The sequence below is a fragment of the Saccostrea echinata genome, unplaced genomic scaffold (assembly GCF_033153115.1).
Source record: "Saccostrea echinata isolate AGI-Se365-2 ecotype Australia unplaced genomic scaffold, CSIRO_AGI_Sech_v1 ptg000012l, whole genome shotgun sequence".
NCBI classification, from domain to species: Eukaryota; Metazoa; Mollusca; class Bivalvia; order Ostreida; family Ostreidae; genus Saccostrea; species Saccostrea echinata.
Window position 1 is genome coordinate 14,697,027 of NW_026889761.1, and position 22,919 is coordinate 14,719,945.

The 22,919-nt window shown below is 34.2% G+C and overlaps 1 protein-coding gene across 3 annotated transcripts; it reads left to right on the top strand.

Moving 5' to 3' along the window:
- The first annotated feature begins 1,901 nt into the window (after positions 1-1,901).
- Positions 1,902-22,598, top strand: LOC133185410 (uncharacterized). Of its 3 annotated transcripts, none has more exons than XM_061320594.1 (6): positions 1,902-1,988; positions 7,198-9,599; positions 14,268-14,384; positions 15,191-15,403; positions 18,205-18,381; positions 21,525-22,598. In XM_061320594.1, exons 2-6 carry the CDS (start codon positions 7,248-7,250, stop codon positions 21,657-21,659), a joined length of 2,994 nt encoding a protein of 997 aa, XP_061176578.1. In that variant the 5' UTR covers positions 1,902-1,988; positions 7,198-7,247; the 3' UTR covers positions 21,660-22,598. The 3 variants fall into 3 exon arrangements, with proteins under 3 accessions (XP_061176578.1, XP_061176579.1, XP_061176577.1); XM_061320595.1 differs by lacking the exon at positions 1,902-1,988 and adding an exon at positions 2,513-2,678; XM_061320593.1 differs by lacking the exon at positions 1,902-1,988 and adding an exon at positions 6,237-6,282.
- The last annotated feature ends 321 nt before the right edge of the window (positions 22,599-22,919 follow it).

Here is a 22,919-nt window from a genome sequence, read left to right on the forward strand (position 1 = left end):
ACGACTACCAATAATTCAAATGCTGGAGGGAATGAAATAGAAAGTTAATAAAACAAGATACGTGTATAATACTTGAGCCCTCTAACAATCAGGATGAAAAGTTGTGGTTTACAAACGCATCTTTGAAACTGATACGACTCGGTAATACCTAAGCCTCCGGATCGGAAGAACTTGTGTTTATTAACGAACCGTGTTGGATACTTCGTTTCAGACTAAAAATAAGCATAATGCGCTTACGAAAATTATTATGTTTTACGGACTGAATCACTTCTTAATTGAAGACACGAATGTGAACACTAAGACATGATAAAATAATTAGGTATTGTTTGGCTTGTGAGTCTGTCGGTAAATGCTTTCGCAGAGGAGATGAACCATCGCACGACTGAGGGATGTTTGCTTGAATAATGATCTAGTAATTGGCAGGTTTCTTTAGGACGAGCAACGGTTATAGGTCTGCGCTTAATTAACATGTTGTTCTAAAGTGAACCACTTTGCACTGACTTTGAAATCGACGATAAACGTTGTGATAATTTTACATGCTTAAGTTGAATATACCCGAATTAAAATCATTTGTGAATGAGAAGTCCGCGATCTTTCTGTCAGATGTCTTTTTTTCTGGTGCATGTTAGACAGTGGTGCTTCATGACCTCTTATGACCCCTACGTAGAACCAATCAGAAGGTCAGTGGCAGTAGCATATGCTGTTACACACAGAGATTGACAGATGGTCGGGCACAGGAATAGTACCTGTTAGAAAAGCCTGTTTCATTTCTGAAATTGAGGTGTACAATCTGAAATGTAAAGAAGATGATTTCCTGGATTGAAAACTTCTCATAATACACATCAAAAAAGCAATAGTAATGGAAGTTCTTCATCGGTATTGAGTGATCTAGGCCTTAACAGAACTGCGGGCTGTCGGTCTTTAAAAAAATTACATGTTTTTTTTTTCTTCTATTTCTAAAAAAATCTCCTTTCGACTGAATCCGATGTACACATAATGCAGACATACAGAGAGACGGACTGTCCAAAGATAGAAATTACATGTACACGGATATACATTACAAAAACCAATATTTTTGTAGAATATAGTAGTAATTTCAGAAGCAATTCGTAGTCTGTAATGACTATGTAAGAGGACTGATCAACATATCATAGGAAATGTATGTAAATGAGGAGATGAAAATAATTATATAATTTAAACTTTGAGGATTTTCGAAAAAATCACATATTGATAAAGGGCTGGTAATGATATAAGAATATAATGTAGCATTGTTGGACGGTATTGCCATCATTACCTAGAAATTTCTGTCATGAGAAGCCACAAATAACTTTACTTCTTATGTCACTTGACATAAGTGACGTCAACCATTTATCCAAAAATGAAAATAAGTAGAGATTTTTCCTGATCACACTATTAATTCACATAAAGGCGCAAATTCTCCATTAATGCAAAAGGCTCTTCTCATCTGTTTAGTTTGCTATTTATCTATAAATATCGCATCTTCTGTAAGTATAAGAGTGCTGATACGAATAACCCCCTATCGTATAGAATAGCATACCAGTTGTCTTAAAAATATCATTTCAGTAAATAAACATGTAACTGCAACTACAAGTAGTGGTTAGATAGTTAAATAAGTATAATTTGTAAGAAATTATATCATATTCACTAAAGCGTTCCCGGTAATCACTACATTTGTAATTAATACATGGAGTTAATAAATAACATTATCCTTCATAACTTTTCATCCAAGTGAAAACCTATAACTCCGTTGACGTCAGCGACATATTCTTCCGTTATCTTGGAGATATAATTGTCAAGACACATGGTAGACAGACCCCCACTTTTTTATGCATGACTATATATAATATCAACAATATTTAACGCTGATACATGAAATTGTGTTGTTAGAAGCTGGAGTAGATCTAGAGAGAATATGTATTACAAATAACAAACGGAATTAATCTAGTACGTAAGATTCAGGCAGAAAGGTAACCTTTTTTTTATTATTGGTACCTGTGTGTAGATAATTTTCCCCGAGATATAAAAAATCTACATTCTGGGGGTATATCAAATTCAGTATAAATAGAACAACCATTATTATTTGTATTTTATCCTTGTATGCCCAAAAGTGCAGTTAAAAATCCTGCCTTGAATGCCAAATGGTATAATAAATATTTTGATGATGTCATAAATTCGCATACTTCTCAAGAAACATAAATGTAAACCGTTGTCATTGCTTCCGTCTTCTTTGAAGAATGCGGACTGTGCAACTTCTCTCTTTTGTGATTGGTAGAAAATGCAAGATGTTTCATTTATTTCATTGGTTGAAATGGTGCCTCATTTGAACAATAAAATGCTTTCTTCGGTTGTTAGTACGGGAGTTAATGTTGCAGCTGTTGCAGAAAAAATGCATAACCCGCGTAGCTGCAACGTTAATTCCCGTACTCACAAAGAAAAATATTTTATTGTTTATATTTCTATCTGTACAAATAATCATTTAAAAAAAGATTAAGTAGATAAAATATTGCATTATTGATATGTACGTAAATGTACGTTTCATTGATGGAAGAGCCAATGCTCAGTAAATCTGTAGAGGTGATATGCTCAGCGGTGTTTACTGACTGATATTAAACGACAATGGTTTTCTCAAGAAATAAAGGAAATAATATTCAGTGGATGTAAGTATTTTCTGATGATCAATGATAATTGTTAAAGATTTCTCAATCATGAAAAAGAGAGGAAATGAACTAAAAGAACTGAAGAACAAGATGTGTTTGTGAAACACTGATGCCCCCGTATGGCAACTTATAGCGAAGGTTAAACTTTCTCAAATGCAAATCAAATATGTTGGTACCCAAAGTAAGGTCTTGTACCAAGGAATATACATGTGAAATATGAAAGCTCTAGCAGCAACCATTGAAAAGATATGGAAAAGATTAAAGTTTTTCAAAAGTAAGTCAAACATCAGGTCAAGGTCAAATGGTAAAAAATAATGGTGCCCAAGGAAAGGCTTTCTCACAAGAAATACAAATATGAAATATGAATGCCCTAGCACCAACTATTCAAAAGTAATAGCCAAGGTTAAAGTTTTCCAAAAGTAGGTCAAACTCCAAGGTCACGGCGAAAGGGTCAAAATTGTTGGTATCCAATGTAAGGTCTTGTCACAAAGATTATACATGTGAAGTATTAAAGTCCTAGCACCGACTGTTCAAAAGTTATGACCAAGGTTAAAGTTGGGTAAAATTTTGCAAAACTGGGTCAAACTCCAAGGTCAAGGTCAAATATGGTGGTATCCAAAGAAAGGTCTTGTCACAAGGAATGCACATGTGAAATATGAACGCCATAGCTCCAACCAATCAAAAGATATGGCCAATGTTAAAGTTTTTTGCGGACAGACAGACAGACAGACGGAGGGACAGGGCAAAAACTATATACCCCCGAATCTTCGATACGGGGGCATAATAAGAAGTTATACTTGTAATTTCCTATACTTATATGAGGTCTGAAGATTACAATCAGCTTCATCATTTCATCATCATGTCGTGGTGGTCACACACTATTGATTTATAGGTATCTTTGAAACTGTGTGTACATCTTCACACCTGCACACGATCGAGCATTAAATGTCCCCTCCCCACCAACATAATCCGACTTCTCAGCTTCATCTTTATCTATTTATACAATTTTCATACTTTTTTCTTCTGAATGAGTGTTATAAAATTAATTTGGGCATTGCTTTTGATTTTGATTGTGCTATGTTGAGCTGTTTTCTTGTAGAGATCGACGTCTTCTACAAAGGGAATAGAAGGGTACCAAATGTACCGTATTGGATAAGTGGTACTCTCCTACTTGAGAATTGCTATTTCCGGTTGGTTTGATAGATGTATTCTAGTTTGTAATCAGAAACAGGCGTATATTCAAACGTTTCGGGAAAACTGCCATCACGTGTTTTCATGTCAAAAAGAAAAGATATACTAATTCATTCATATATATTAAAGTGTGTCTATGTATAGGAAGGTGTTTATATGGATATTACGAGAAATATACGTTTTGGAAAGTGATAACACACATTCTCGGTATATCGAAACGACTTCCATCAGTTCTAAGATACTGCAACACACGCTGTGGTCTGGCGTTTCATTGTCGAGAGGGAAAATAAAATAGCATGTAGCTAGAAGGTTTGATTGATGTTTTCATTCACGATTAGGAATAGAAAAAATATTTATATTCATCAATTTATCTTTCTCTGTGTGGTGTGAACTTAAAAGGGTGGTGATTTTTTTCTACGTCTTTTTTCTTCTTTGTGATATTAGGCCGGGAAAGGCTGGAGGTGGGGGTATTCTCCGTTGATGAGACTGACTATATACCGACCCGTTGTTGTCGTTTGAGAATGCTTCTTCATAAATTGCCCATAAATAGCAAGAGGCTCTCCTTAACAACTTAACGATTCAAAAATATTTGCTGTCTTGATTAGAAGTTAAATCTACATTATATTACACACTGAATATTACACAAAAGGATGAGAAGAGCATTTATATCGCAAGATTTTCCAACAGATACCCTAACACTTATGAATATCAAGACAATGTACGTTTTACTCACGAACACACTCGCAATGTGGTCTGGAATTTAAATGTGTCAATACGTACGTCATTAATTAAGCAACACATATGTTCACTGATTTAATTCAAGAACGTGTGAGTATACATGTTCTAAAAACTACTCCAGAGTAATGTTTGTTTTTACCACAACTCAATAATATTTTGCACAATTTACCAATTTTCAATATATTTGTCCTAGGAGTCCTCTTGTCCTGAAATATAGCTGAAGAAAACTTTTTTCAATGCTTTATGTTGCTTGTTTTGTTTGTTTGTTTTTTTTTTTTTAAGAAAAATTTAGTATTGAGTCTGAAGTAAGTAAAAAAGGGTGTGTGTCAATTTAAAAGCAATTTTGTGATTCCGTGTCTTTTTCTTGGTTTTATTTTAAAGTCAACCTATTATAATGGAATCTTAAACTAGATAGATTGTCTTGCTAATATCATTTTTATACTAAGGAATTTCAAATTAAACAAACTCAGCTTTTTGAGTATGAAGCAGCAGTTGATCGCGATTCGCAGGATTTTATTGCAATCACAATAAAGTGCAAACGTGCACTTTTTCCCATTAGGAAATTATTTTCCACGTGAATACCTCAGGTGTCTGAGGAGGCATTTGGGAAAGGATCCAATAATTGCAATGTGTTTGGATGCTTGTTTGATTGAACCGTCTATAAGCGTGTCCTGATTGGCATCTACATGTACATGTAGTGCAGAAAGTGGCAAATGTTCGCAGAAGAATTTAGTGGAGCATCGCTATGAACATCTTCGATTCCTTACCTGTGTGTGTATTTAAAAAGCCATACTTGGCACATGATTAAACATATTTGAAATTCAAAGTGGAAAAATAGTATAAGACTGAGAATTACTCTAAAGGATTATTAAGATTTACCACGAAGAAGTCTTTAAAAACACGAAAGCCTATTGGATTTTTAGTTGGCTTTAGTGTAAGTGCCGCCGAGAGAGGTATAGGATCTTAAAAAAGCCCTTCACATTTATTTATTTCCTAAATGAAGTTTAATTTTGCATTTTTTTTGTTTGCTTTTTTAACAGCCTTGGCACTGTACATATTAAACAACAATGCTGAAGGTTACTTTTATCATTTAGCATGCTTGGAGTTGTAAATTTATGACATCTTTTATGCTGTTGATAACTTGTTAAACGTATTTTCTTTTTCAGTCACAAGGGAAACTTTTATAAATAATCAAGATGCAGTGAAAAAGTTCCAACTGTATCTTATGGTAACTGAAACCTTGGGGAGGGGGTCTTTTTTGAATGATTGCAGTAGTTCTTTGAATCGAGATATTGACAGGAAATATTGAATGACATCACTTGAAAAACTACAATAACATCGCATTTAGAACAATGAAACTTCCAGTGCAACGAAAGAAAGAACAAAGATGACATTCCAGAGTGAAAAAAAAATATAGCGATGGTTCCATTAATCGATATGGCGGTGGAATACATCTACTGAGCCAGAGGGATTCCCCCCGCCTTCTATGCTTAGTTCTTCAAAACACCCCATAAAATCAATAGTCGTACTGCAGTTAGGCTTGTTATTGCTAGAGTAAATTAGCGCTATTTCAAAGATTGTTTGCTAATAACCAGCAATAGTTACAAGTTAGATGTTCACTCGTCAGCTAGGCACGGAGTTTTAATGTCTAACCGGATTTTTCCATTTGTGGTGGGTATGTTACCATTCTTGAAAAGTTCAACCGTTTTTTTTTACTCATTGTGTTCCTATTTTAATTCAGAACTGAGTATAAGGATGTGTCGATGCATCTTGTGTTCAATACATGTAATATAAAGTGAATAATGTGTTTACTGCTGATGGTAAATGGTTTATAATTTGAACCAATCCTTTGAACATTTAAGTTTTAAGAAAATGTGATGCTTATATATAAAGTTTTATGTGCATTGGTCTACATGCAGTGTTTAATTCGTGTACTACAGAGAAGTATACATTGGTGCACATGCACCGCACTGTTGATGGGGAAAAAAAAAACTTTTCAGAACCCTCTCCCCTCAGTAGTATTACAAGTTTAATTTGCCTTTGTTGTGTGGATAATACTTGAAACCAAACGATCTCCAGGTCTGTAACATATCAGTACCTAAAAATTATGATTTGTTTCTATGAAAGGATAGGCTTATTTGTAAGATAATTTTCATCGCAGTGTAATCTCTGTATTCTATTAGCAAGTTTAATTATATTGACAGTTTTATTGCATGTGCGTTTAAGGTACACATCGTGATTTACGAGTAAAACCAATTATTATTATATAAGTATTTATTTGAATTTAAATGATCAAAATAAGTACAAATTGGCATTAATTTATTGCATTGATAACTTAAGAAGTTTATCAAGCTGCGGATGACATATTGAGCTTTTTGCCAGTTAAAACTGGTTTATTATCGACTAGCCATTTAATATTGAAATACATAACTATTTTTTCGAGTGATACGCCAGCAAACATCTCAGTTAAAATGTTTGCGACTTACTGATAGGAATATCAGTACTCATTGATAGAATTATCAGTAGGTCTTGTAGAATTTTGTTATTTTGTATTCAAGTTTAGTATACAATACCTAAATCTATCTTGCAGAAGATGTCCAGAGACGAGATATATCCAGACACTATGTAGAATACAAATCAATGGACGAATATACAACCAGAAGTATCCATGGCAACCGTCAAAGAGAATACAATTTTGAGCAAAGATCCATAGAAATCAACAACATCCGGTCGACTAACCAAAGGCAGATCGCCGTTAAAGAACGACACAGTACAAAAAAGGCAGAGTCTAGAGCAGGCATTGAAAGTAGAGGGAAGTCGAATGAATACAAGGTCGCATCCGGACCTAAGTATGAAGAAAAACAAAACTTTCAAAACCACAAAGGTCGCTCAACGTCTTTACCCAGAGAAAGGGACAAACTTAAATATGAAAATTCAAAATCCTTGTCCAGAGAAGAAATCAGTGGACGTAAAACACCCAAGCAATTGCACGTCAAAACTAAGGATGATGTTTCTCCTAGAAACGTCAACGAAAGCACAAGAATCTCTTCGGGGAAAAGATCGACGTCTTCCAGAAATAGACACCGGTCGGAAGGTGACGCACAATCAAAGTTTACAAGAAGTAAATCAGATTTATCATATCAAAAATCCAAGCAATCACATTCAACCAGTGAATACTCACCGATATCGTCAGACGAATCTCAAATCATGCATACAGATACCACCAGATTGGTTTCTAAAAGAAAAACAAAATCCATGCAACATTTTAGAACGTTTTATGACATGCAAAATGTTGAAAACAAACCGTCTATCAGAAAGTTTTCCCGCCACCAGAAATATTTTTACTCGGATGAAGATAGCAGTGAAGCGTCTATACCTCTCAGGACAGGTTTCAAGAACGGTAGTCACGCTTCTTGTGTTCGCAATGGTGTGTCCGCAGATACAACTGTGGATATGGATGGATCCTGTGACTATTCATTCCAAGCATTGGAAGGATATAGTAAACACGGTCTAAAACATGGTTTTCCTAGTGCCCCTTATAAACGTATAAAACAAATGAATCATAAAAATATATGTGTGGCTGTTCTAGGATCTCTGTTTTTTAGTATTGGTGCTTTTCTTTTATTTTGCCCCACGGCAGCTTTGTTAATTGTGATATTTCCTGTCTCTTTCCTAATCAAAACGTCCCTGTTTTCGTGTGGTTGTACTTGTAATACTTGTTGTGAATGTGGTATTAAGTTGTCCAGGAAGGAGCGAGCTTGGCAGGACAGTCTAAATGACAGTACAACAATATACCAAGCATTGTTAATAATCGAATTCGGTCTTGATCTTCATCGTATACGAGATTTAATAACTGCAAGACTTATATGCGCAGAAGATAAATTAAAGAGAAAATTATACCCGAAATTTACCAAAAAGCTTGCTCCATCTTGTGCAGGAATGGTGTGGATTCCAGATCATAGCTTTACAATCAACAACCATGTATATTCTTCTCCTTGTCGAGTAGAGAATCAAGAGGATTTACTTGAATTCGTTTCTGAATCGTCATCCAAACCACTTTCGCTAAACTCACCACTGTGGGAAATACAAGTGGTGAAAAACTACGGGGATCATAAAGACACAATCCTGCTAGTACGTGTACATCCTATTTTGTCAGATGGAATATCTCTTGCTCATTGCGTCTTAGCTTCATTGACTGATTTGGATTCGATTACATACTCAGTGCCAAAATATTCTACGCGTGGGAAATTTTACAAAGCTGTAAAATCATTCTTCTGTGGCCCACTTATTTTCCTAAAGGAGTGTTTATTTGCAAAATCGGACTTTAATTTACTCCATGGGCGGCACACGATTCGCTCAAGTAAAAGAGTTGTATCATGGTCGGAACCATTTCTGTTAGAAAATGCTCGTAGAATTTGCCAAGTAACTCGGTCTTCTTTAAATGAGGTTCTTGTCTCCGTGGCTGCGGGATCTTTGAGGTCCTATCTCCAACTGAACGGAGTAGAGAACCCTTATAACATGCACAGCCTCATTCCAGTACATTATCGGTCAGGTTTTTCAGAATACTCAATCGACAATAATCAAAATACATTTTTGGTGATTCCGATCCCGACAAATATTGAAGGTGCTATTCCAAGGTTATGGAAAATGAAGTCTTTCATGAAGGAGGTGAATCATAATGCATTGTTCTCAGTCATTAGATGGATCAGATTTGTGACCCTATATACCCTCCCAAGTATTCTTTACAATCGTCTTTGGAAACGTGTTCGGAATAAATGCACGTGTATCATTTCCAATCTCCCTGGGCCCGAAGGTCCAATACGATTTGGGTCAAGACTGATCAAGGAATTGGTGGTTTGGAACCCACCACTAGATGATGTGTGTGTTTCAATAAATTTCATCTCATTTGATGATCATATAAAGATGACAGTCATGTCGGATCCCTTGGTTTTACCCAATCCAGAGCTTATCACAAAACACTTTACCTATCAGGTAAGATCGTACATTTTAATACCTACTAGTATATATTTAATGAATGTAGACATAATACTGTATTTGATTAGCTCAAAAATTAAATTAAAATTGATAAATTGGGTACAAAATGAGTACTCTTTTGAGGAATGGTCGAACCTGTAGTCTTTCCTTCGAATATGTAAACTTTATTTCACAGATAGATTCCTTTGCGGGGACCAATTAATAATTGTCTACAGAATATAACATACCGGACGTTCACGATATAAAATGCATGAATATTTATAACAGCAACACTAAATAAATCCCAGCGAATTAATTACAGTGGATATTACTGCAAGAGGAAATGCTACATTTGGGAACTACATTCTAGACATCATTTAATCATAAAAATCATCAACATTTCAACTTAGAATTGAGTTGATATTAAATCGATACCAGTGCGGTCCTGATGGCAAATACATCATCTGAATTTGTTTTTATCGATTGTCTAAAACCCGCTGAAAGAAAAAAAACAGGAAATCCTAACTCATTTCGTAATGCTATTGAGATGTTATGAAGATAAATATATAACAGTTTAGATACTTTTATAACAGTTTGGATACTTTTAAAGGAAGGAACTTGTTAACACAAATCCGCGTATTGCTCTAAACTGCCAATACTTCTTGAGCACCATACATCTGGTGCTATATATATAGTATTTGTGTAAACAAAAATTTAATTATGTGATATATAACTATCTTCTGCAAACACGCAAGAAGGTTTTTCTGTTTGAAATATTTTGATGAATCTTCCACAGTCTTGTACCTTCCAAACTGAACATTTGTGGAGATACCGGTAATAGGAAAGTGGAAATGCTGAGTACCTACGAAATAGCTAAAAGTTAGAGTCCATAAACGTTTAAAAATTCGTAGAAGCTAAAAGACTACATCCCATAGGCGCTTGTTTCGTATATTGGGTCGTTCCTTCTATTTCTTTCCACAAGGTACCTAACTCAATTTCAGGCACACCCGCTTCAAGTTCGTATTTTGTTAATATATCAATCATAAACCTCATGGCCGTAGGAACCGGGGGAGGGGGGCACGGGGGGCCGTGCCCCCCCCAATAAATTTGCCGATATATAGATTACTATAGTAAACATAGATACTATATGCTTGTGCCCCCTCAATAAAAACGTCTGATGACCTTTTTTCTTTTTTTTTTTTTTAATTTTGCTTGTCAAGGAATTTTTGGTAGTTGATGACCTTTTGGTTTTGCTTGTCAGGAAATTAATTATTTTTGGTAGTGCCCCCTCAACTGTCAACTGAAAAATGTATGGCTGTGCCCCCCCCCCCCCCCCAAACTAAAATTGCTTCCTACGGGCCTTAACCTACTTTAAAATGACACCGTTCGCTTCGAGACTTTTTTCAGACATCTCTGGTCGAGCCTCTTTATTGTAAACCACTCATTTATTCCTCGAAAATTACCTCGATATATTTTAATACTTTAGACAGGATACAAAACTTCAGGTTGGGGTTATAAATGTAGGATAAAACCAGAGACCTAAGAATGGAAAACTCGGAACTCTCTGGTTTTATCCTACATGAATAACTCCAACCAGAAATTTTTATCCTATCTGAAGTCTTAAAAGTTAAAATATATCGAGATGATTGTCGAGGAATAAACAAAAAAAACGTCTCGAAGCGAACGATGTCATTTTAAAGTAGGTTAATGATTGATATATTAACAAAATACGAGCTTGAAGCGGGGATGCCTAAAACTGAGTTAGGTACCTTGTGGAAAGAAAAAGAAGGGGGTGACCCCCATATACGAAACAAGTTCCTGTGCTATATCCAATCAAATAATACTGTTTCATCATGATGAATAATCATGCTTACCGACCACAGGTACTTGTTTCTGTAATTATTTTTTAACCCATAGTATACATGTAATAATAACACAAGGTATCTAACTCCAAATTACATGGAATACCCCTTCCCCTGAATTGCAGTCATTTACACTTTCAGAAAAATGCACTGGCAAATTGTTCATTACAACTGTCTTGTACGGTAATTTATCTACACAACAGTATATGACATGTTTGTCTTCATCTTCTTTTATTTCCGAAAACCGCGTCAAAACTCTGCTCGCCGACTGAAAAATTCGACTACTACCTTGAAAAGGTATGCATTAATCTCGAGCAGAGAGCAAATTAAAAAATGAGTGGGTTTAACAATTCAATTCCAGTGTTAAGATATTGCAGTGAATAAAGAAAATTTGTTTACGTTTTATTTTCTTGAAAAATATTACAAGATTTTTTCCGATGTAATTTTAGAAACAAATTTTTAGTCAATCAAATTCCAAGAAAATATTCCGCCAGAGATTAGTACATACCACTCCTTGGCGTGAAAAAATTTTCCCGTCTTCGAGCAGAGTTTTGACGCTGTTTATGAAGAAAATAAAGACAAACAAGCCATATATGGTTGTGCAGATAAATTATCATAGAAGACGATGGTAATAAGCAGTTTGCCAGTGCATTTTCTCTGAAAGTGTATTATAATACGTAAATGACTGCGATTCTGGGAGGGGGATACTCCATGAAAATCGGAGTTAGATACCTTGTGTTATTATTATAATACTATGGGTTAAAAAAAATTACAGAAAGTCAAACAAGCGCCTGTGTTACCGACGTTGATGATAATAACATTTTTGATTCCAAAGCATGTCAATTTTTACGAATTCTTTCAAAAGGCAAGGCCAAATGTTCGTGATGGGTATCAAACAAATTAAGCGATATGTTTATGTATACAATTATTTTGATTTGCTTAAACTCAACATGTTTTTTCCATTCTACTGGATGATTAACGGAGAAGAAAATGCGCACAAATCGGTTTAGATCAAGAATTGTTTTCATAAACAAATTGAAAACACTAGCCTGGTACTGTACTTTTGATTCACAATTTTGTCGCTAGAGGGAGACATTGGCAATCCAGAAGAGCGATTGCTATCATAATGTCAGTGTACCAGTCTTAGACTGATTCTGAGTTGTGTTTCTGGTTATCGTTCAGATACCTGACACCGACGCTTATTTTCTATTGCACCTTAGTCAGGCTTCCATCATGCATTCAACATTGGGAAGTTTATTGTTTCCTTGAACAACGTAACTGAATTCTATAATAGAAGCAATATTTGAAAGAAATTTACATGACATCGACCACCTGTCAAAAACTTATGTCCAAAGAATTCGTCCAGGACTATTTTCAGTTATTGGTACAAAAAAAAGATTCTTCAAATGTTGCATCTTAAATTCCGCCTTTTCAAAATACCGTGTGAAAACCGTCGGATTTATTTTTGCTATCTAGTCGCCATCCAGCATTTTAATTTCCAGCGAAAAAACTGGCCTTTTATTTTGATTTCTTGGTTTGAAATAAGAAAAGGTACCAAATTGAGAATTGTTACCTGATATTATTTATAGAATCACGAAGTCCAAACAACAACGTAAAGAGTAACCAGTAATTAATCTGTTGTCAATTAGAGGGTCTAGATTGACAGCTACGTTTAATCTATCAGTGAACCACGTATTTGTGAAAGTAATTCATCCTTGACGTGATAGAAAGCTATGTATTGAATTATAAACGTGAAAGGTGACAAATTATCAGAATCACGCCATCCTAAAGCGCTTGGGTTTTCATACTTTTTTTCTTGAACAATCAAAAGAATTTCAATCATTATGTAATGGTTTCTAAATTTCAGTAGAGGTGACATATAAAGTGTGCTCTTTATAATCCAAATACTTGGATGGGATGGATTTTTTTTTGAAGATATATATGTGGTGCAAATTTCTCTGATCAAGATTTTAACATCTATTTGAAATACAATGCACTTCAAGTACTCTGGCACTTGTCGTTTTGATTTATTGGAAATTCACAATCCTGAAGCTTCCTAACCCGTCTCCAGCTACGTCTGCAAAACAGGGAGTAATTAAATTAATTAAATCCATCACATGTTGCCTCCAATGACATCAGCCCTAGTGTCATTTATTGTCTTGGATAGAAAACTCGGATTCCTTTTGCATTTATGCCCTTTCTGTTTGCAAAAATAATCATCTTTGCTGAAGGGGAGATGATAAATACATGATTACATGTAGACCCAAAATTCTTTCACCCAGGTTTACATTAAGCGGAACCAGCAATTGTTTGGATTATTTACTGTATTGGAACACTGATTTAGACTCAAGACATTGTGCTGAACTAGAACAAGAAAACGCCCTTCATAGCATTTAGTTTTATTGTTTCAAAATTAGTATGCTCGTAATTAAATCTAAGACGTAGTAGTCTACATTTTTTCATTTCCCCTTCAGCAAAGAACTTTTGCAGTATATTATAAATTGTAGTAATTGCTAAGCCTTTTCTAGATACTTGTTATATGAAGTTATTGTAATAATTAGATAAAAATAAGAAGAAAAGATGACATAGTTATTGAAATCAATAAGAATCCTTACAGTAAGTTTGTGCAGAGTGCCGATTACATCATTTCCAGTATCAATAGAATTTGATGCGACCGCGAAAGAAAACAGTAGTCGTTAAGCAAGTTAGACCTATTCCTTTGGAGGGTGTTATGTTTTGTTACTCAAATTCTAAAAAAAAAAAAATGTTATAATTAATAATTCAAGGCATTTCTTTTTTCATGAAGCCGTATGTTCTTTTTTAGATGTCTTGCATTGCTGAACTTTTGGCCAATCGGAGAATTCCTGGAGATCAGGTGACCAAACGAACTGAGCCAGTTGAGTTGGACTCTGAAATCCACGCAGAACCAACAGTGGAACAGGTATAAAGATAAATGTTTCATGATTTGCCAATTCTATCTTTAAGTGGTACATGTAAATACGAATACCTTGCTTCGTTATCACGTATAATAGAAAGAACTGCAATAAATATACATGTATATAAAAACTCTCTGAATCAGTTGTTAACAAAATAAGGGATTTGATAAACCGTTATCTGCTCAAGTTATTTTTTTTTACCACTCAGTTTCATAACTAGCACATTTTTAAGTAAATGTACACCAGTTTGAATTCATCTCATTGTCCTTTACAGTAAGACCTCGATTCAAGGTCATTATATTCTTCAAGTTGAGACAAAACTATGAGTTAAAATCGCGACAAATGCCGCAACACACATGCACTAAGGATTATAACAATTTTAATCAAGAGTTAGAGTTGCTAACATTGCCTTGACACTAATTTTTGAGACATTTTATAAGCCTTTTCCTGTAGGGTAGACATTAAAAAGTCATTACAAACTTGATTGTGATGTATAAGGCATTTCTTCTGTTATTAGCCATTTGTTTTTTATACTGTATTTTCCTTTGAATTAGTCTACATCAGTGAAAAATTCGTTTGTTCTTGGCGGCTGTACATTATTGTGAGAAGATAAAAGGCAGTAAATAATTCGATTCATAACATTCTGACGTTTGTTTGTCTTGATTATCTAAAGAATATAAAACACATTTATCAATGATATGACATAATAATGTTGTAAAAATTATTTCTGTTTGTGAGAAATGGTTATAGGAAAACTGGCAGGTTTCAAGCGAGGACCATTAAAATCATAAACTTTTTTTTCTCGTACAAGATTCAACATAAGATGTCGCTTATTCAACAAGAGCTTCAAGATCTGAAAATTCAGTTAGAATCTGAGGGAAAACACAAACATGTAGCAGGCGAAACCAAAATTATCAGGAAAATTGACTTTCTTAAGGAACAGTTCAGGGAACTGCTTGTGGAGTCACGTCAGCGCCGAGCAGCGGAACAGGAAAACGCAATGATACTTTCCGAGGATGATCCGGTATATATATCCGTCATTAACTAAAAATTGGAAAAGATGTAGGGAACATACTTGTATGTATGTGTTGGTCTGTTAAAACCGGAAAATTGACTTGATATCCTCTATCATAAAAACCAGAAAAATGTTAGTAGCTGGTTATAAGAGTTGTAAGCGTATTGATCTTTTCAAAGCATGAACCCCAAAGTCAAGGTTACAGTCTTAGATAAAAAAGTTGAAAATCAAGGTTAAGGTCATAGATTAAAGTCTGATATTGTGATACATGTTGTTGACCATTTTAAAAAATCTTACCGTTTTTTTCATTCAATGTCTAACCCACTGCAGATAGCATGCTTGTTTTAATTGAACATACTTAACAATTTTACATGATTTTCATAGATGATAATAAACAGATTTATTTAGTGCACTATGGACAAGGAGAAAACACTGAAAATATATAAATAATTTTCAATAGTAATAAATAATACGTGAACAGTACAAGATGAAAGTACAGAATGAAATTACAGCATATCATCCGTATATTGTAAAAAGTACACGTATAATGAAAAGATTAAATTACACGTAATGAGAAGAAACCTTAAAGAGTAGTCAGAAGAATGTAAAAGAATTAACCCTAGAAATGGTATCTAAAGGTTATATTTCATGTGGTCGATATACACTATTATGATCGTACTGATTGGATTTTAAATTCTAATTATAAAAGAACGGAAGATAGATACTTGATTAAGGTTTTTGATCTAACATGGAAAAGGAAGAGTAATATTTAATAAGGAAACATGAAATTAGTAAAACAAAATATCTCTTTAGCTTTCAGGGAGAGGGTTAATTTAGTTTGCGCGAATTGAAATCTATGGATATAAGGAGTATATTGTGCACAGCGTGTCTGGTCCTTAATTGTCCTATGTACATATGCACGTATACAAAACCTTCCAACATGATGTTTCTGCCTAAAACAAAGTAGGGCCTACATGTGTTTGTTCTCATACCAATATTGTCAGTAAGCAAACACCACACATCTTCTGTGACAAACTAAGAAAGTTCAAAGTCTACGGAATCATTTATTTTTTTGTTTTGTTGTGCTTTTTCGTTACAATATAAAAGACAACCCCCCTTTAACATTTGTATGCAGTTAAAAAAATAAAACGTACAAATGACCCCCCCCCCCCCCCACACACACACACACACCATCCTTTTGTTTATTATGAAAATATCAAAGAGGCTTATTAATATTGCTATAAAAGTAAAGGGACACTTTTTTTCTCTTGTTCCTCTCTCTCTCAAGATTGATTGAGTGGGACGTGGAGACCGGTCCTTCGGATGAGACCGTATAAACCGAGGTCCCGTGTCGCAGTAAGTGCTGGCACGAAAAACATCCCCCACTGCTCAATGGCCCTGAACGCCGAGTATAGGTCAAAATTTGCAGCTCTCTACCGGCAAGTGGTGGCGTCTCCATATGAGTGAAGAATTTTCGAGAGGGACGTTAAACAACATACAAACAAACAAGACAAAACTCACTTGATTGATTGATTGAAAGTAGTGTAAAATTCTTAAACTATAGGTAAGTTAGATCACCAGAAAATTATCTTTCTTGTGTTGAAAAGCATATCAACAATTAAGATAAATGAAAATGTTCACACCATGAATTAAGGGCAGGATGTGCACTGTCCGTCTGAAGATTGTACAAAACACTTCAACTTTTTCTTGAATTTCCACGTAGACAGTGGGTGGAGGGTTGGGAAGGTTTCAGTTAAATCTTAGATCAAGTTTTCAACATCTAGACATCTGATCAGATATTTTTTTTAAATTCCATGAAAGATGGCGCCTTAAGTGAGTGGATCATGACAACTGACAAATATATTCAAATGAAATTTAGAGGTGAAAAGTATTTTCTTTTCATTTCACTCCCAGAAGGCTTATACTGAGGTTAGAATTAGATTAAAATATGATACGGTCTCTGTACAAGACTGAATTTCCTCACAATTGTATGCTTAAAATTTGAAGAATTACAATAACATACTTGATTAATATGTTATTGCAATTCTTTAATTTCGGGCATAATGCAATTCTATTCTATAAACAAATCAGGGACTTATCATATAGGGCCGGGACGATACAACTTTTTCTATATCGATACGTATCACAGTATTTGAGTCACGATGCGATATATATCACGATATGTTTAATTAGATATAAAATATTCTATTTTGTATTGAATTTAAGTAGACAGAACATTTCTTTGCAAGAAAGAATAATTTATTCATAAAAACTGTTTATCTGTTGTAAAACAAAATTATTTCACAAAAGTGGTGTTAATTATTATGTATTTCATATTTATATTTACACTTAGCATATTTATTTCATAATGTTACAGTACATATGTTCTTTAGTAAGATATTAGCAACACTTAGCTTTAAATATTCAGTTGTAAAATGACATTTTTAAATGATTTAAAAAATAATTTTAAATAGCTTTGAATTTTTTACAAATTTGATATTAAGGCATCAGATCATTTTGATCAGATGAATTCGTAATAACTGACATACTTGTAAGGAACAATATCATGCATACGATTCTGCATTTTCCAGATATTATTTTATTATTATCATCCCTGGTATTTATCATTTAATATGCCTTTAGATTTTATGCTCCATTGAAAAATATGATAGAAAGACTTAATTATAACTAAAAGTTAAAAAAAAAAAAAAAAAAAAAAATTATTTATGGCGAATCCATTTATGTCACTTAAGGTCACTTAACTCCCAATTCTTGCTTTATATGCGTTCGCAAAATAAATTATGTTGTAGGATGAAGATTTTGATGAGGATGGAGAACCAAAACGACCATTTCGCCGAAGGACATTATCTATAAGCTCCCGGATGTCTCGTCTTTCAACGGTGTCACAGTCCTCAACAGTTCGCCCTCTAGCGGCCAATCCTACAGTTCAATTCGATCTCAGTTCGGAGATAGATTCCGAATCAGAAGTAAGTAAAAAATATGTTTTAATGTGGCCATATTATAGACTTTTTAATTATGAAGAACTCGAACATTTTTTTTTGAATACATGTATACCATTTACGTATGAAATTTATTATATTAAATTAATTCATATTGCCAAAAAAAATGTTTTGGAGTTGTAGACTTTCGTCAAGATTGACCAGCTATCCTAATTTTATCTTCGATGTAGATTGATTGATTGTATGTTGTTTAACATCCCATTCGGGAATTTTTCCCTCATATGAAGATGTCACCGTATTACGTCTTATAGGTTTGACGCGGGTGGTGAGCGAGAATCGAACTTGGGCATCACAAAGAGAACGCCCTACCACTAGGCTACCTCGACCGGTTCTTCAATTTAGACAAAAAGAAAAAGTTAAAGATAAGGAACGTTAACAATGATCGATATCAAAAAACCTAGTACAAACAGTGCAAATCTGTAAACAGGGCATAAAACATGAACCCCAGGAAATTCCAGAGGTGGGGTCAGGTGGCCAGGAGTAAGCATCCCCTGTCAACTGGTCCCATCCGCCGTGTGCTCTATGTATTGATCAGGTAGACGGAATATTCCGTAGTCAAATTTAATATAAAAGCAAAGGCCTAACAATTAGTATGGAAACATTTCAGTCAAAATGCGATCCAATAAAAGGTTGCATTTGCTAATAAGGTCATCATAACGAATGTATAATTTACAAAATGCTGACTTTAAACGGAGTTGTTGAAATCCCTGTAACATCACTTATTTTACAATAACCTGCCTCGGTTAAAAATTGATCGTACTCAGCAGTCTTGGGTATCGAATATAAGTTGGGAGACATAAACACCATATTCAAATGATAGTGGAAGATTACTACATAAATAAGAAAAACTGACGATGGAAAAGCTGAAGTCATCTCGTTTGTCATACAGTTTAGTTGTTAGTTGGCCTTTATCATCTTTAGTTAAATCGTCCAAATATGAAACAGATGAGGCAGACTAGTATACATGTATGTGGTGTCTTTTAATTCGAGTTCACTGGGATATATATATCGAGTCAACATATGAATGGAAGTAATTATTGTTGATTAATAAAACTTCATCAGTACATCTCAATGTCGAGTTGAGGGCAAGTGTTTTCTTCTTCTCATGTAGAAGTTTTTGAATAAATTCTGCTTCATAGGAATATAAAAACAGATTGGCTAATTAAGGAGCACAATTAATGCCCATTGAAATTCCAACTGATTGTTGGAAGACCAGTTCTGGTCTTCAAAGACTACATAGATGTTGTCAATGAGGAATTAGCCAATTGGTTGATTCATTCTAATGTCAAAGGTCGATTTATGATGTAAATCCACTGAGTACAGTAAATATGGACTTGTAACTCTTTCCTACGTGTCTAATTAGAGCAGTTTGGCATTATATATTTTCTGTTGTCCGGTGTTTGGTCATTTAAAATTCCTTTTCTCAAGAACCACTGAAGCAGAAAAGTCAACACTTGATTTTTTGCTTTCTTTCTGAGTTTAGATTTAATTTTCAAATCATGGACCAGCTAGGCCAATGGTGAGGCCACAAAAGGGGGTTGGCATTTACTGTAAACGATGATGTTGATTTTTTTAATCCTCGTAATTTACACCTGTGCTCAAGTCATTCATATTAATATGCAAACAAACTTAAGGTAGTGAAGATTCGAATTTAATCACATTTGACATGGTCTTTTTGGCTACAGTGAGCCACAATAGGGGTGTCAATTTTTTACACTGGATGAACAGCACCGCAGTAGTATCACAGTCATATTGATATATGCCTGTATCACCATTTAGTGTGTATCATATCATATTTTTTTAGGACACCCTATGGTAAAAATTATCAAATGTATTTGAAAGGTCTGTATGAATCGCAGGACTTTTGTTAGCTAAACTACACGATTGAATATACTACTATTGAGAATAAAACTGCTGATGTCACTGAAATTATTAAAAAGAGGACTGTATGAATGGGTTTAATTTATTCGTTTATTTGTCAGAAAGGTTAGCTGATTCATGTGAGTATTATAGCCCAAGGACCTCTTACTTATTTGTAGCTTACTGCATAGTGTAATAAAATCAGGCAAAGGAGAAACCAATTACTGCCGAATGGATACTTTATGTCTGGAAAAGCAACCTTGTCAGTCATGTTCAGAATATTCTACACAATGAAATATGAAATTCTGTTTGAATCTGTTTTATGCACGACTTGTTTTTGTGTTTTCGACTTCTATTCGGGGTCATAAATCTATCGATTGGCCTTTCTTTCAGGCGCGGGTCCAACATTTCTGTTATTTGTACACGGAATTTTCACTCAAGAGTATTTTGTATCGTTCTGATAGTCATCGCATGACAGTTCGTGTCACAATATTTCAGCATTTTAAAAAGGGCTTAACAGGGTTGTTAATTGAGTAAATTGACTAGCGTCTTAATTAAAAGCAGTTGTCATGACAGTCGATTCTATATCGTTCAGAAATTTAACCAAATATGGTCATGTCATTACATTAATCACGATGTATTTGCCATTCGATTCCGACCATCATGAAATATCACAGACAGTCGATCTCGGCCGTCATCAGGTTTCTTGAAAGGGGGTGCGGTGGGGGTACTTTCTCCCCAAAGTCGGAAAATTTTATAAATGCATGGTATCACTTAGGTCTGGTGCATTCTGAAAGTCATTTTTCATATAAATAGTAATAGGCCTATTACTTTTAAGTTTTTAACAGATGAATATATACTGTGTTTCAAAATTATATTTTTGAGCTTTAATAAAGGGCATGCAATTGCACCCAACGCACCTCCCCGTCTTCGACCACCCTACTGTGACTCTTAACTCCATCTGGATTCTGTGACGTATAAATTTTCCTTCACTGGAGTAAAAATGTACCTAATTACTGTAACAACTTAATTAGGATCGAGAAAACACGACATTAATTATGAAGCAGTTTAGGTAGTTTCCTCCATCACACACGCCGAGCATGGAGAGGGAACTGAAGTGGGCAAAAATAAGTCACACATAAAACATTATACAAACCTTTGTTTGAACACAATTCGATATGCATAATTATCAGTGTTCAACTGAAAAAATGGCTTGTTTATTGTCACATTTTAAATGTTTATATTTTCAGGCCTCCTTCAGAATGGATGGAATTTCACAGATCGGAAGACAGCACAGAAGACAGTTGTCGGAGCAACCCAAACAGTTTGAAATCTTGGAATATGCTTCCTCGCCTTCAGTAGAGAGGAAAATGAGGACGTTTTGAAACACTCAGTTGATCAAGCGTGACGGGATTCTATTTATAGCACCTTCTGTTCGTAGAATTGTGATTCCTAAGACATTATCCTATACATCATGTAGAATAGGGTTTTCGTAGGTAAATGTGTACAGACGTTCATGTGCTCAACACCACAATTATACTCCAAGATCTAAAAGTTTTATTTTCTTGAAGTAACCATGGTAACAATTCAATAATCTTTCTAGATAAGTAAATATACTGTAGCATCATTTGTAACTTAAAGATAAATAACACAAACTTTTTTCAGAAATCAGCAAATTTTTCTCATAGATTTCTATTTAGATAGGTTGTCTGAATAATGTTTGCCAGATAAAGTGGGGGAATTTATAGTAAGATTTTGTCACAATGTTAAAAATGGGTGCAAAAATGTGTATAGAATTACATAGAAACGAAACAGAGTCGCATATTTAAGCATCAATTTAAACAAAACTTACAATTTCTTAATATTTTAGGGATTTGTTATTTATGTCATTTTCTTTCAAAATCAGTCAAAAAATATATATATATCAATCCATGCATCAAATTTTTGTTTGTGTTATGTATCCTTAATCGATGAATGTTAGTAATTTAACTGAGGGAAAAATATCAATTGATAGGATGATTAAAACTCAATTTATAACATTTTTTTTTTAATTTTGAGGGTAGAAATATAAAATATATATAGAGTTACTGGTTTGTTACAAAGCACAAGAGTGTATGTCATTGTCTGTAATTTGATGTACGATGTATTTGTATTTTACAAAAGAAACTTCATTTCTGATCAGACAGTCTACAACTGTCTTCTACTAAGAAGTATATTTTATTATGTACCTGACAATCTAAGTAAATGATATAAAGAGAAGATTGACCATTTAAAAAACTTCCAGATTATCTGCTGTGGAAAGTGCAATAAATTCTCTCTGATGATTTGTCATTTATTTAAACCACTGTATAACATCGATACTGAATTTAGTATTGGAATTATCTTAATTATTAGTATTATCATGTATATTCATCGTTACATTGTTAAAATTTCATGCATTTTCAATGAGAGAAATGCAATGAAATTGTGTGAATTAAAAAGTTAATTAAAAGTATTAAAAATATTGAACTAAGTTACTGTTATATCACCGAGTCCATGGTATCATTACTAGATACATGTACATGTACTACCTAGTTCATATTAATATTTAAATATTTACTGCACGTACATTTGTACATTTTGCAAAGGCGGAGCCAGCGCCCCCC

Excerpts from the sequence above, each read along its gene's own strand:
- LOC133185410 (XM_061320593.1), top strand. The coding sequence starts at position 6,252 with ATGTCTAACCGGATTTTTCCATTTGTGGTGG. Across the intron at positions 6,283-7,197 it reads GATTTTTCCATTTGTGGTGG|AAGATGTCCAGAGACGAGAT; the intron begins GTATGTTACCAT and ends TCTATCTTGCAG. Across the intron at positions 15,404-18,204 it reads TACTTTCCGAGGATGATCCG|GATGAAGATTTTGATGAGGA; the intron begins GTATATATATCC and ends ATTATGTTGTAG.